We start from the raw sequence: 16417 nt of genomic DNA, 5'->3' as shown, positions 1-16417 counted from the left end.
TATTTATGTGAAACATATTCTGAATCATATCCAACACCTGCTATTGATCAATTTATCATGTTCGCACTTACTTTAATACTCCCACAGAGTAAATCGAAGCCCGAGGGAATTTCTTTTTGTTTGTCAACTCAACCGGTTTAGACTACTTCTCCAAATTTCACAACACCAAATATAAAATGATGTGTTGAAATAGTATTTGGAAACCCTCCAGGAGTGTCTGATGTTCACTTATGTAGGCATACTGAAAAAAAAAAAAGGAAAGGGCACTTTTTAAATTTCAGGACAGCATTGAGTCAGTTCTAGTGATGTGTCGGTCGCGAACGAAATGGCTCTTAGAGCCAGATCTTTGACGTGAACGACGTGAGCTGACTCCTTATCGCAAGCCGTGGGGTTTTTTTTCTCTCGCACTGTTTTTCGCTTCACTCCGCATGCGAGCCTTGTGTTTTGCGCTGGGAAGAGGGTAGGGTTGCCAACTCCCTGAAAAATAAATAAGGGACACCTCGTGGCCAGGGCCGGGCAACCTAGTTGTCTTCACCCTTCCCAGTGTGGTAGCTCTTTTTTTGTGTGTGAAATTATTTTTTAACCATTTGACTTGAACTTGATTTAAGCAGATGCATATTCTTTGTGATATGACCATATGGGAAACAAATGATCATTTAGCCATTTATTTTTAGCTCACAATGACAACATTAACACAGTAAAACAGGTCTCTTTCTTAAACAGAAGCCTGTCATGCTTAACTTTTGAGAATATAAGTAAATCTTTCTTTAAAAGAACTCTGTCCTGCTTAACTTAAAATTATATAAATTAATAGAAAGCAATAGAACGAAAAATATTCTTGTAACAGTGCACATTTAGTGCATTTAGTACAGTTGGCTTCAGTTGAGGTATTATTTCAGCTTTTCTAATGCTAATCAGCTGCTCCTGTTTGTAAACCCGCTTGTTCCCATGATTACGCATCATAACTCATCATCATTATTCATCTATGTATTACTTTTATGTATTAGTGATCTATTTGTTGTAATCATCTATTCTTGCAGTTGTTTATTACACAAAATAAATTATATTATCACACTTCTGGCCACATAGCCCTGATATTCACCGCACATGCCCATATTAACCTTAACCAGAGGGTTTAAAAAAAACAAACCAGTGTTTACATACCATATCTGCTTCTGCCATGGCCTGGCGGACAAAAAATTGGTAAAGGGTTCCCCGAGCTTTCATGCCCCTCATGTTCTTCATGTGCCCACCAATAGAAGCATGCCTATGGAAAAAGTGCGCCGGCACACAGTGCAGTGCGCTTTATAGTGCACTTTTCCAGCCAGGTGTTTCCCTTTTCCCATTCCTCCCTGTACTTTTGCAGCCTTTTTTTTCTTTCTCTGAGCGAACAAACATTGCTGCTCTAATGCTGGGCTCACACTGTGCGATTTTTGGCCCATTTTGAGCCGATTTTTGAGTCGTGCGACCGATTTGGTGATCAGCCCGATTTTGGCCTTCATCGTGCGTCATGTAGTATACGTGGGGTAACGAGAAGTGATTAACACCTCACGACCAGCTCCCGATCATCAATCGCTCGTGAGGGTGTCACCGCAGCTGCTCACGCGCAAACACGTAAACGTCGGTGAAAAAGACGTTGCAGCACAGCTGTGCAGCGTGTGATCTGGACACAAGCGATGGAGGCACAACTTGTAGAACTTTGGAAAGCTCATCCGAGCCTTTTCCATGTGGCATCACAAAATTATCACGACCACAACAACCGTGAAAATAGTTGGATTTACACTGCTGCTCAATCACAGCTGCCTGATCAATGTTTTTCATTAGCAATTTAGCAAAGTTGATGTGGTGGTGTGTCTGTGTGAGTGAAAGACAGAGAGAGCGAGCGACAGATTTTCTGTTATAACCTTCATTTTATGGACGCACAGTGTGCCGTCCGAGACTTGCACCGCAGTGTCGGCGTTTGTTTCCCTGTTGGCCATGCTTGTTGCTGTGGTCATCTGTTGTCTTCCGGTATTTTCTCCGTAAGCGACCTTTCCTCGACCAATGAGATGAGCGGTAATCTGACTTGTCATACTCGAATTGTCATAAGTGTGCTGTCAGCTCATTGGTCACAAAGCAGGAGAGGGGCTGGGAATTATGTTTTCAAACAAAGCGTTAATTCCATTAAAAGTTATAGACTACTTTTGATTCTCACTGTATTACGGGACAAAGTGCGTCCCTTATTAGCTCAATACGGGACGTGTACTTTTGTTTCGAAATACGGGACGATTCCGTATTTTAAGGGACGGTTGGCAACCCTAGAAGAGGGGGGAGAGCCAGGGACAACAACGTCACATTAGAAAGGTATAGTAATCATCCACAACTATTTTCAGTTGCAGATGATAAAGGATTCAGAAAGTTTAGTCATGCAGGCCCATATGACAGAGAATATGCATCATCTTTTAGTTTTCATATTTTAATTTATATTTAATTGTGTTGTGGTTTGCAGTGTTTTGTGTTGTTTCACTTTAAATTTGTTTAAAAGGAAAAAGCTGAACATTTATAAATAAAAGTATATTTACTGTGCCCCCTAGAGACAAAGCACATACAAACACGTATGAACTCCGAAGGACGTACAAACTCCGAAGCACGTAAAAACTCAGAAGCACATAAAAACTCAAAACACGTACAAAACACAACAGAAGTGCTCCAGGATGCTAGGGGCAGTGTTGAGCTTTTGTTACCTGGTGGCTACACAAGCCAGCAAGTACCAACGACCGGATTTGGTGTGTGGTAGTAACAGGTAAATTAACTTTTTTTTTTTTAATTATTTGAATATATATGAGTGCTTGTGTATAAATACACAAACAATACACATGCTTTCAACTGTGTAATTTAAGTGATCTAGTAGCTCTGTTTTGGAAGTTCAGTTCATGCTAGAAATGTGTTTTGGAGTTTGTACGTGCTTTGTCTCTAGGGGCCACCGCATATATTTATATGTAAACATATATAAATAAAACCACTTTTTTTTACATTATTAGTTGCTTTTGTGCATAATTTTATATTATTGTTAATAATAAATAAATTAAAGCAACAAAACAACCTGAAGAGCCGGTTCGGAGCCGAAAGAGCTGGCTCTTTTTAGTGAGCCAAGCCGAAAGAGCCGGTTCAACTTCTGAAACACTGATCTGGCCAGTTAAGTAATAGAGGGGTTGTTAATCAGTTTCAGTTGCTTTGGTGTTAATGAAATTCACAACAGGTGCGCTAGAGGGGCAACAATGTGACAGCTCCCAAAAGCCGGAATGGTTTTACAGATGGAGGTCACTGAAGTTTTTTTCCTCTTCATCTTTTCAGGCTGTTTTTTCAGTAGTTTTGCATTTGGCTAGGGTCAGTGTCACTACTAGTACACTGTTCCAAAAAATGTCAAAGTATCTTACTGTATATTCTACAGTTTTGTACTGTCTTTCTAGAATATCATTAAATTTACATAAGGAGACTGTGATTTTACATGTCACAGATTTTGCATAACATAACATCACTGTAAATACAGTAAAACACAATTTACTTGTTTTTTTACATATATTTTTTTGTACATATATTTTTTTGTACATATGCATATTTAGATTGTAAAAATACATTCAAAAATGTATCATAATTTCACAAATATTTGTCTGTTATGTGAGAGAATGATCTGTTAAATTCAAATGTAATACTATGGAAAAAATATATAAAATGATCGAAAATTAATGAGAATAATCAATAATTAAAGGAGTATTTGAATTATAATTTTGCTGAAAATTTCATGTCATCTAGGTCTGATTCAATAATTCAGAGGTAACAAGTGAAAATATAATTAATAGGAATAAAAACTAAAAAAAAACCATATAAAACATTGCACGGCTAACTATATATTTTAAAAAATAAAAAAATAAATGTAGAGGTAGGAATTGCAATTAATATTAATCTCAAAGTGTTCACAACATTCCTGAACAGAAATAGGCCTCTGCACCTGGGGTGAGGGTGTGGCCATGAAAACAATGTGACATGTCATTGGATGTTGGTACACATAATAACATGACGCTAAGCATCGGCCAATGAATGTGAACTATAACAACCACAAGGTCGCGGGTATGGCTGTACTGTAGGAAAAAATCCTAATGTAAAAGTATTTTACTGTGAATTTTACAGTTTTGTTCTGTTCTTCTAGAATATCATCAAGTTACGTAAATAGACTGTGATTTCACATTTCAAATGTAAATTAACGTTAAATCACTGTAATGTAAGAAAACATAATTTTCATGATTATTAAATGTTTCTGTCTGTACATATGCATATTTAGATACAGATTCACAAATGTATCACGATTTCACAAATATCTGTCCATTATTTGAAAGATTGAACTGTTGAATTCAAATGTAATGCCATGGAAAAGTATATAACATGATTCCTATAAGCTTGTGTTACATCACATAAGTACAGTGGGGCAAAAAAGTATTTAGTCAGCCACCGATTGTGCAAGTTCCCCCACTTAAAATGATGACAGAGGTCAGTAATTTGCACCAGAGGTACACTTCAACTGTGAGAGACAGAATGTGAAAAAAAAAATCCATGAATCCACATGGTAGGATTTGTTTTTTTTTTGTTTTTTTTTTTTGTTTTTTTTTTCTAAATGACATCAGAAACAGCAGTATGCGACATTACGTGATGGCAGAGCTTCAGTTCATCCTTTGTCATTTTTTTTTTTTTTAATAAATAGGACAGGGGGAATGAATGAGAGAGAGAGGGGGAGAGAAAGAAAGAAAACCAAAGGGGAGAAGAGACGGTGAGAAGGGGGGGGAAGAGAGAGAAAAAAAAAAAAAACTCCTGGGTCACCTGTATGGAGAAGAAAAAACAAACAAACAAACAAACAAAAACAAACAGAGTAGACAGCAAACAACAAAGAGCAACATAATAATAGAGAAAACAAAGCACCATCACAATAAACTAGCTAGTCATAGATATCAGTATTTACTAAGTAATAAACGATATTGTGCAGCACGCAAGATAGACAGCGCACAGTGTGCTTTGAGGCAGCAGCCAAGAAAGCTTTAGTCCGCGTCTGTGAATACCCATGTGTGCATACCTGTGTGGATCAGCATGCTTGCATTCCAAAGGTTTCTCCATGTAATGATCTGCTAGGGAGTGTGGGGGGGCCACAGCCCCGTCCTCCAGGGTGTGAAGCGGGTATGGAGGAGATCAAAACTCCAGACATCCAGAGGCCCCCAGAACACAAGAGACCATGGAAGACCAACAGAGGGGCAGCCGCGCCACTGTCCCAGTAAGAGCTGAGGAGAGTCCCAGATGAGGGCTCGCCCAGCAGCCGCGGAGCAGAAGTCAGGGGGAGTTGCAGTGACGCGCCCGTGAGCTCCGCCGGCCCCCAGCTGCGCCTGAGTGACCGAGCCCTAGGCCGAGAGGCCGGGGGCACCCCACCTCCAAAGGGGCCCGAGCGAGCCCCAGGCCCCAGGCCCCGACAAGCGGCCGCCAAGGAGTGAGCCGGTGTGCACCCGGACGCCCACCCCCAGACACAAAGAACCACCAACACACCGACACCTGAGGGAGTCCGCCACCGGCAGGGGAAGTGGTGGTGGGTGGAGATAGGCCTCCAAACCTTGGAGGGCCTGAGGTGTCCCCAGAGAGGTGGCGTCTGATACCCAACCTGACATATAGACACAGACATACAGGCACACACAGACACAAACATCCATTCCCACCCTCATGCTCTCATATGCACTCACTCCACACTCAACCAACGTGGAGACAGACATAAAGAGACGCTGTACACACAATCACACTCCCCAAGCGTACTCTACAAACCGGGTCTAGGTACCCTTGCCCCTGGAGGGGGGAATTGCACCCAGACCCAGGTGGTGTTACCCTTTTCCCTGCGGTGGGGAGAGGCAGACCACCCCGACTCCGCAGCAGCAGGGAGGCCCCACACCCCAGACCGCAGTCGGACGGCCAACTCCTCCTACTAGCCCTCCCGCTCCAGCAGGCCGCAGAGAATGGGGGTGGGAGAAGACTCCAAACCTCCCTCCACCCGCTCATTGTAGTGTTGATGCATATGTGTTCTAAGGTGCAATTAAAACCCAGGAGGGCATGGAGCTACCTGCCAAGGAGCAGCAGGTAAGCGCATAGTCCCTCCTGCTAACCCTCAATGACTAAGTGTATTTAAAATTGAGAGGTGGGCAACGACGTCAGGGGTGAGGTATACACCCTGATGGTGATTTGGACTCCGTGATTGTGCCCACCCCCAAGATCCTATATGTATGTGTAATGAGAGTGTGAATAATGTGAATGTCTAAGTTGTGGGATAAAATTGAGGCAGAGGCAGCCAGAAGGGGACAGGGGGGGGGGGGGGGTAGCCTCCTCTGCACCCTGGTGACATACCCCCACTCCAAGGCCCTGCATGTGTGGGTGGTTGTGGAGGAGCGGGAAGAGGGAGGCAGCTGGAGATGGGGAGGGAAGGAAGGGAGGGGCAGGTAACCCCTCCCTGGGGCCAGCTCCCCCGCTGACCCCAGTAGGCACTCCCACCCTCCGCGACCCGCCAGGGAAGGGGGGCCCAGGCCCATCAGACCGGGGCCCAGTGCAGTAGCGCCCCCCGGCTCCACAGAGCCCTGGACAGTCCACCCAACCCCACCACAGAGAAAACTGCACCCACCCCACCAACCACACATCTTCCAGACTACATAAGACGGTAAACGCCCAGGCTGAGATCTTCCTCCACCTCTCCTGTATCTCCCCCTCCTGCAGAGAGTTCCTGAGAGAAGAAAGCTCCTGCAAGATGTGACCATCCCCCCCACCAGTTGAAGAGCCCCCCAGGCGGCTCGATGCACCGGCGGCACCCTGCTCCAGGGCCGGGCCCCCATGCACCCACCCGCCCACAACCCCGGCAACACACCAACCAGGACCCGAGCCCCCGAGGCCCGGCCCGGGCCCCAGCCCAGAGACGGAGCGCCCCCAAAACCTCACGCCCATCCCGGACCCACCCAGGGGCAGCCAGGTTGCCAGGTCAGTAACCCACGTCCGTCAGCACAGACCCTCCCCTAGCCCCGCTGCACGCAGCCGCGAGGAAACAGTCACCTGAGAGCCAACAGAGCCCTCAACCGGACGTGACCGCTACCCCGGGTTGAGCCCCCCAAGGAAGATGCCTCCGGGGAACCCCCCGACGCCCTAAGCCTGTCCCTACCCCCTCACCAATCACAACAGTGAAGGCGGGACCAAACTATGACCCCCCCACCCCCACTAGGTGATGGAGCTGATAAAAGGGGCCCAGAGCAATTGATCTAATGTGGTGGCAGAGGCTGTGTCAAGACTAATGTAATCTAATAGATAATTTCTATATTGGTTAGAATTAAGATTATTTTTATTTTTCCAGTTCATGAGGACTGTTTTCTTGGCTATGCATAGGGCAGTGAAGATCATATGGGCTATATTCTTTTCTGAAGTGACATTATCTAAGCTGCCCAACAAACACACTAAGGGGGAGGTTGGAATGTTACATTTCAGACATTTTGATAAGTCTTCACATATCTCGCGCCAAAACTTTTGCACTGGTGGACAGAACCAAAGAGCGTGGATGTAATTGTCTGGTGTATTGCCTTTGTCTGGTGTATTGCCTTTGTCTGGTGTATTGCCTTTGTCTGGTGTATCCTCCATGCAGATCTTCTCGAGAGCAGTGATGTTTTGGGGCTGTCGCCGAGCAACACGGACTTTAAACTCCCGCCACAGATTTTCTATGGGGTTGAGGTCTGGAGACTGGCTAGGCCACTCCAGGACTTTCAAATGCTTCTTACGGTGCCACTCCTTTGTTGCCCGGGCGGTGTGTTTTGGATCATTGTCATGTTGGAAGACCCAGCCTCGTTTCATCTTCAAAGTTCTCACTGATGGAAGGAGGTTTTGGCTCAAAATCTCACGATACATGGCCCCATTCATTCTGTCCTTAACACGGATCAGTCGTCCTGTCCCCTTGGCAGAAAAACAGCCCCATAGCATGATGTTTCCACCCCCATGCTTCACAGTAGGTATGGTGTTCTTGGGATGCAACTCAGTATTCTTCTTCCTCCAAACACGACGAGTTGAGTTTATACCAAAAAGTTCTACTTTGGTTTCATCTGACCACATGACATTCTCCCAATCCTCTGCTGTATCATCCATGTGCTCTCTGGCAAACTTCAGACGGGCCTGGACATGCACTGGCTTCAGCAGCGGAACACGTCTGGCACTGCGGGATTTGATTCCCTGCCGTTGTAGTGTGTTACTGATGGTGACCTTTGTTACTTTGGTCCCAGCTCTCTGCAGGTCATTCACCAGGTCCCCCCGTGTGGTTCTGGGATCTTTGCTCACCGTTCTCATGATCATTTTGACCCCACGGGATGAGATCTTGCGTGGAGCCCCAGATCGAGGGAGATTATCAGTGGTCTTGTATGTCTTCCATTTTCTGATGATTGCTCCCACAGTTGATTTTTTCACACCAAGCTGCTTGCCTATTGTAGATTCACTTTTCCCAGTCTGGTGCAGGTCTACAATACTTTTCCTGGTGTCCTTCGAAAGCTCTTTGGTCTTGGCCATGGCGGAGTTTGGAGTCTGACTGTTTGCGGCTGTGGACAGGTGTCTTTTATACAGATGATGAGTTCAAACAGGTGCCATTCATACAGGTAACGAGTGGGGGACAGAAAAGCTTCTTACAGAAGACGTTACAGGTCTGTGAGAGCCAGAGATTTTCCTTGTTTGAGGTGACCAAATACTTATTTTCCACCCTAATTTACAAATAAATTCTTTACAAATCCTACCATGTGAATTCATGGATTTTTTTTTCACATTCTGTCTCTCACAGTTGAAGTGTACCTCTGGTGCAAATTACTGACCTCTGTCATCATTTTACGTGGGGGAACTTGCACAATCGATGGCTGACTAAATACTTTTTTGCCCCACTCTATTATTATCATTGCTATTTAGGGCGATCGTGGCTCAAGAGTTGGCAGTTCGCCTTGTGATCAGAAGGTTGCCAGTTCGAGGCCCGGCTCGGACACTCTCGGTATTGTGTCCGTGGTCAAGACTCTTCGCCTACTGGTGATGGCCAGAGGGGCCAATGGTGCGATATGGCAGCCTCGCCTCTGTCAGTCTGTCCCAGGGCATGCAATCCATTATTATTTAAACCAACTGTTAACTGTATATTTCTGTACATTTACATATTATGATTCATATTGCCACATTCATTGACATTGTTTTTAGGTTATTTTTATTGTTTGGTCACGTTAAAATGTTCCTAATTTAATGCCTAAAAGCACTTGGAAAAGGCAGAATCCCATGTAAAATTAGCGCAACAAACTGTATTGTCATTACTGGAAATAACCGTATTTTTATGAGAAAGTTATTTTCTGTGATTTTACAGTAGTATTTTGGCGACCCAGCTCCCGGAATATTACCGTTTTTTTTAAGATATTTTTTTTAACAGTGTAGCATGAAGCGATGCCTGGACCCTACAGAGGTTGCAGAGGTAGTCCAACTCCTCCAAGATGCCACATCAATATGTTGTATTACAGGGTTTGTAAGAGAGCTGGACAAGGACTGTAGAGGGTACTTAACCCATCTGCTCCTTTGTGCAAGAGGGAACAGGATGAGCTCTGTCAGAGCAAAAAAAAAAATATCTGATGAGCAGAACGGTGGGGTGAATCTCTCTGACAAAACAATCAAAAACAGTCTTCATGAGGGTGGCCTGGGAGCCCATTTCTTCTGCCGGGCACTGTGCTCACTGCTGGGCACCATGAAGTCTAACTGGCATTTACCACAGAATACCAGAATTGGCAGGTTCACCACTGGTGCCCTGTAGTGGTGTGCGGTTCGATTCTTCCGATACCAGCAATTTATGTTCTAGAATCGATTCTCATATTATAATATCGATATTTTAGTACTCTGGAGTAAATTTGTAGTTTTTCCATTAAAATGAACGCAGTGGAAAGAAACTATATCATTCGGATCGTCTAATTTGGAAGGAACTACTTCCTCTTACGCCTTTCATAGTCATATGCGAAATACAGCTGTATAAATGTGTCACAGCCCCTGGCGTGCACACTTACAACAATGGCTGAGCGCAAACAAAGTCATGTTTTGCCTCCACAAACAGCCAAGACGCAGTTTGTGATATATGTGGCAAGACAGTGAGGTGTTGTGGCAACACCACTGACCTCGTCAAACACCTCGGAGTAAATCATATCACAGAATATGATGAGCTTATGTTGAGGCGAACTGAAGAGGATGAGAAGGGCAGGTGCTGCTAGGGCGAGACAGACGTCTCTCGCGGAGTTCATAGTGCTGCAGGCAGGCAACATGTTCAAATAGCTCACAACTTCAGGTTTTTTTTTTATTTCTATATGATTATTCTGCATTATTAAGCAATAAAAACAAGTTGTCTGATGTCCTCTAATCATTATGAAGCAATATGGTTATGTTATTATTACAATTACATAATACAATTATATATTGTATTATGTAATATAATGAAACATTAAGTTTTTGTACAGAGTATCGGTATCGGATCAGTATCGCCGATACCACCCTGAATTTTACTTGGTATCGGATCGGAAAGGAAATCAGTGTATCGCACATCACTAGTGCCCTGTGCTTTTCACAGATGAGTGCAGGTTCTCCCTGAGCACATGTGACAGACCTGAAAGGGTCTGGTGAAGTCATGGAGAACGTTATGCTGTCTGTAACATTGTTCAGGATGACCGGGTTGGTGGTGTGATCTGTGATTGTCTAGAGATTGTTTGGCTTTGTAAGCATTTTTTATTTGGAGATTATGTCTCCATTATGGGCATAACGCACAGAGCTGATTTCAAGTTGAAATCCTTGAAGCCATTGTCAGTCTTTTCGTTGGGGCAGTGGGTGCTTTAAATTTACACCACTAATGAGCCCCCACACTCATCTGGCCTATATCCAACACATCTGGGACACTATGTTTCGGTCCATCTGATGTTGCACCTCAGATTGTCCAGGACCTCAGTGATGTCCTGGACAGACCTGGGAGGAGATCCCATGGGACACCATCATCGTCTCATTAGGAGCATGCACAAACACTATCAAACATGCATACAAGGCACGTGGGGGCTAGAAAAACTACTGAGTACTATTTTGAGTTGCTGCAGTGATATTTTTGCAAAACAGACTAGCCTGCTGCATCCTTTTTTTTTTGGTTTTTTACTTTAAATTATTAATTTAGTTTCTTTACATTTTTTTGAGCAGTGTGTTATTGTTCAGGGACCTTTTTATAATTTCCAATAATTTCCACTGGTTTCCTCATTATTCTACCAATATGTGAGGCATTTGACAGGAGTACACGGTTTTCGGGCGCATGCTGAAGAGCAAGTTGAACTGGTTTGACGATAGAAATCTCAGCACAAAGACGTTAGAGTAAACACCCTCACTCCTAGTTTCTCACATTGTCACACAGGCACTGGAGATAAGTTCATGACTGACACGACAACAGACTAGCAGCAGCGATCTTTGTTTGTTTCAAATCATCTGGAGAGAGTACAAACCACTATAATCGAGTAGTAGCAGACAGCTTTTTCTCTGGTGTATTTGGCCAATGAAATAATCTTACCTATCCTTGTTCTCTTAATGGAAACACAGGTGAGTAACAATATTTCTGATAGAATCCTACAAATAGTCACCCTATAACTGCATTTAAAAAATCGTTTTAAAAAGTATTCATCATTTAGTATTTTTCAGTCTCTAGTCACCTTTGTGGTAGAGCCGTTGTGTATTTGTCAGAGAAAACAAGCAATGCGACGATATAGTAGGAGAGCACTGGCAACCCTTTAGATCGCATATTAATGGGACAAAAATAGCAAATCTGAGGGGACGAGTTTTATTTTACTGAGTTAAGTGCAAACATAATTAACCTCTGATATATAATCAGAAATTGGAATGTATTTGGGGATCATTAGTCCTGATGATTCGGCATTGTCACTCAGGAACCTCACATAGAGGTGTTTATCATATTTCACATAAATAACACACAAATATAAAAAGTTCACAGCATAAAATATTTTCTCCTGTTAACTGCATTTCCAGGAACAAGTGAACATGGCACACAATGAATTCAAAGAGGAGAAAACCAAAGAACTGGTGGAGGAGATCACAGAGGAACACTTTCTCAAAAATCTCTACCTTTTTATGAAGAAGAGAGAAACACCAATAGAAAGGATCCCACATCTGGGCTTCAAACAAAGTAAATATTATCTATTACAGCACATTTGGATTCACAGCTCAAGAATGTGTTAATTCACTGTTGTTTAATGTGAGAAAAAATAATGTATAAACACTTTAGAAAGTATGTTATATTCTCATTAGAAATATTTTTAATATTTCAAAAAGGAAATGTGTCTGTACAACATGTTTTGATAGAGAACCTACCAATAAATCAGTAGTAGCGACAAGAGTAAAGGAAACATCTGTAAAACTATGCTTGATTTGCAATTTGCTTCTCTTTCCTAATGTTTGTAGATGTAACTTTGGGTTAAATTTTGAGCTAGTAATCAAGATATAAATATTTGTTAAATTATTCATCAGGTCATTGAACAAAGATGAATTATTACAATTATCGAATCCAGTTTCTTTAAAATTCATCCATCATAAATGCCTTTTCTTTAAATGCTATGAAGATGCCATGAAGAACATGTTCTTCTTGCTACAGTTTCTTCATTCTGTTTTAAAACAAGTGCTAAAGCAAACCACTGCTATTAGCTTCAGCTCCGAGAAACTGTGATATTTAGTTCTCAGTTATTAAATGTTTTGTGAAAGTAATTTTTTTTAAAGGGTTTCTAGTGAAATTAATATTCCTAAATTTGCAACTGTGTCAATTTTATTTTAACATGTATGTCTCTCCTTTTTTCAGTTGATTTATTTGTGATGTTCAAAACTGTCAATGACTTGGGCGGCTACCACCAGGTAATAATCGAATAATCTCGTTATTATGAGAATAATTTTGATGATCATGATGGCTATTATTATTATCATTAATAATAATAATAATAATAATAGTAATATTGTCATTGTAATAGTAAGTTAGTATTATAGTATAGTAGTATTATATTAAAGGTATTTTCAATTAAGCTTGCAGTAAAAATAATATTGCTAAGATGTCAAAACTCACAGTCACACTTTTGTATTACTCTAGGTGACTGCTCAGCAATTGTGGAAACAGGTTTACAATACACTTGGTGGAAACCCTCGAAGTACAAGCGCAGCCACCTGCACCCGCAGACACTACGAGAAGTAAGTTCAAATTATGCCTGTCCGTCCATCTGGCTGTGAATGGGTGTTATATTGTCTTTATCTGATCCTTTTTTTTTATTTGTGTAGGCTGCTGCTGCCCTATGAATGCCACGTGAAAGGCATTTCCATCAGGTCCATGATGCCTCATCATCAGCTAAAGCCATTCCACTTTGTTGCCGGCTACAGTAAAGAAGAAGACGACGGTGTCCAGAGACCAGCGAAACGCAGGCTGGTATCCATACCAGTGTATCAGGTTGGTATTGGTTTTTACTGACATACACACACAAAAAATTATAACAAAATTGATTTATTGCTTTGCATTGATTAAAATTATAGAAATATTATTTATTATATTAAATGAAAAAGTATTCCATATTGAACAATTTACTCTTGTTGCTATTTAGAAAACCTTTCATTGTTAGTTAAATATTTTATCTTTAAAACACAATAAATAAATCATTACATTGAAGGAAATTTATGGGGGTTTTGTTTTGTTTTTTTGAAGAATGGGTTACATAGGAAGTTAAGAACCTCATGGATTGTACTGAAAATATGTAACAGGTGCCAAAGCCTTGTTAAAGTGAAGGCATAAAGAAAATAATGAACAACTATCAGGCTAACAGCAACACTGTGTAATTTTTATCAAGCAGGAATGAGAGTGGAATTACTTTCTTATGTAGCTCCATAACTTCTCTTCAAACACCTGATGAACTGTTGTGTTTTTCTCCAGCAGAACCCTCATAACCTCCAGACAGACCAACACGGAAATCTCTTCCCTCTGTCTGTCCACTACCCTCCCTACTATCAGTCAAGCCCCACAGTTCTGCCTCCCTACATCCCTATGCCCCCCTCAATATTGGCCACACAACACCCACCTGCTCCCAAGCCCCAATTCCCTTACAGTCAACCTTGTGTAAACTCAACAGAGAGGGTGAAGGAACCATTAGAGCACTTGCGTTACCTGGCTGAGCGGTACAAGACCTCATCCGGACTGGCTGAGCCCCTGAACCTCAGCGTTAAATCATCAGGCCGGGACATCAGCAACAACCCTGTTTCATCATTTGCTCCACCTTCAGCCAGCAAGAACCCAAAGTTTTTGAACAAACCATCCACACTATATGCCCATCATCATACTGGGGCTCTGACAAATGAAGGCTCTGAGACACAAGATGGGGAGTCAAGTGATGGAGTTGCACCCTCTCCTTATACCATGAAAGCACAGGAGGAACAAGTTATTGATGTCGATATTACGGCACCCTCAAGCAGACCCATATATGACTCTGCTCTGCCACTGGGAACAGAGGCTGCTGCAGTGGCACAAAAACCCTGTTCTCCAAACACAGACCTTGCAGTCACGCCAAAAGAAGAGACAAAAGTGATTCCAGAAGTGATGGGGCTCAATCTTAGCCAAATACTGTCCAGTCTCCCTCAAGAGAAGGATGGCAAAATGGAAATTGAGTTACCCCTGTCAGTGTTTCATAAATTGCTCAAGATGTGCAAGTCCTCAGCAATGATGCATGAAAGTAAGGTTCCTCAGCCTACTCAGGAAGGACACCCTGCAGAAAGGAATTGGCCTAACGCAAACACTTTCCCTACCAAACTGACATTTCACACAAATCCCCAACGCCAGAGTTCTGCTGACGATCTAACATTCAGAAATGTGCCAAACCTCAGTCACAACAATAAAATCCAAAACCAATTCATGAGTTACAAGCCTTTGCCTTCAGGTGCCATTTTGAAAAATGCAGTAAACCAGGATGTCTTGTCAGAAGATCAGCAGGATATTAATAAGTCATACAACTCCAAGTCACCCAATTTCTGGGGTGCCCATAAGAGAGAGACCCAGTCATCCATTGAAGTGGAGAGCGACCCTAGTCCCCCCAGGACTCACCAAGACTTTTCTTATAAATTCTACGCAGGTGTCCAGGGAGGGAAGCAGCAGGCGGAGACGGAGCCTTCAGCTATGCTCATGGTCAATTCCAGCTCTGCTCCTCTCTTTCAGCTCACCACTGAAGAAGTCATGAAGCTGAAAAAAATCATCTCAAACTCATTGTAGAGACCAGTTAAGACAATACCACAAACACACCAACACCATGTTAAAGCTGGCTCATGCTCATATTATAGCTCTATATTTTGAATATACTTCAGGTTAATTTCCAATCAATTTGTATCAGCTGAACACAAAAAAGGAATACAAGCAACCATTCAAATCTGCTTGATTTAAAGATAATCTGCGCTATTTTTGTGTTCTGCACTGAAATGTTGATTGCATTTAACACTTCAGTCTCATTGTTGTGCAATCTTGTTTAAAGCACATGAAGTAGATTATTTTTTCTATTTGTTAATAGAGGCTTTGTTTTACACCAGTTATATTGTGAAATTAATCTGTTGAAACAATAAATTCTTTTTGTAAACCTTTCCCATCTGGAGACAGTTTTATTTTTGAAAGATGTGTAAGCTATAACTGCAACGCTCTACACATTTACATGTAGTGAACACTATTTTATCCTTTCATTTTGTGAATCATTTCTCTTAATCCTCTTTTTTCACTTGTTTTTAAAGCATGATGCTATATCTGAACTTCACTATCCAAATGTGACATTTACTTGTTCCTTTTATTTTCATAGTTGCAGTAGAATAAAAGACGTGTTTTCACTTTAGTGAAAAGAAGATACGTCAGTTGTCCTTTAGTGAGCATTGTTTTTATTTGTCATGCCTGAATGATACATAGGCAGCTCAGTATCTCTTTTAATTTTTATTTATGTAATTACTACTCTTTGATTGAAAGCGTGGAATTTTAAGGTTTGACAACCACATTGAGAAAGAAGCGACACTCCCACTGCAGTAAACTTAGACGTTAATTTATTACGTGCAAATTGCTAATTAACATCACAAAAGTGCTGCGAAATCTATTATGATTAAATTTTATTTTATTTTATTATTTTTTTTGAACAGTGCTTAACAGTGGGAACAATACTGAGTAGATCAAAGTTGATCCTAATGTTTCCTTGGTTTGTTTTGTTTTTTTCTTTTTATTTCCCCTAAATGCATTTTTGACATTTCAAAATGCTTGAAAAAAGAAAAAACCCAACGGTGCCTGAGAGACATGTGACATGTTCAG

The 16417-nt window shown here is 41.9% G+C and overlaps 1 protein-coding gene across 3 annotated transcripts; it reads left to right on the top strand.

Moving 5' to 3' along the window:
* The first annotated feature begins 2079 nt into the window (after positions 1–2079).
* Positions 2080–15947, top strand: arid6 (AT-rich interaction domain 6). 3 transcript variants are annotated; one of them, XM_080874577.1, is made up of 6 exons: positions 2080–2343; positions 12094–12250; positions 12917–12969; positions 13199–13296; positions 13384–13549; positions 14027–15947. In XM_080874577.1, the coding sequence occupies exons 2-6, from the start codon at positions 12106–12108 to the stop codon at positions 15350–15352; spliced, it is 1788 nt and encodes a 595-aa protein (XP_080730703.1). In that variant the 5' UTR covers positions 2080–2343; positions 12094–12105; the 3' UTR covers positions 15353–15947. The 3 variants fall into 3 exon arrangements, with proteins under 3 accessions (XP_080730703.1, XP_080730701.1, XP_080730702.1); XM_080874575.1 differs by lacking the exon at positions 2080–2343 and adding an exon at positions 11132–11649 and having other exon boundaries at positions 14027–15945; XM_080874576.1 differs by lacking the exon at positions 2080–2343 and adding an exon at positions 11133–11649 and having other exon boundaries at positions 14030–15944.
* Positions 15948–16417: the final 470 nt, after the last annotated feature.

This window comes from Rhamphochromis sp. 'chilingali' (assembly GCF_963969265.1).
Source record: "Rhamphochromis sp. 'chilingali' genome assembly, chromosome: 2".
Classification (NCBI taxonomy): domain Eukaryota; kingdom Metazoa; phylum Chordata; class Actinopteri; order Cichliformes; family Cichlidae; genus Rhamphochromis; species Rhamphochromis sp. 'chilingali'.
The sequence above is the reverse complement of the archived record's forward strand: the minus strand, read 5'-3'. Positions and strand labels throughout refer to the sequence as shown.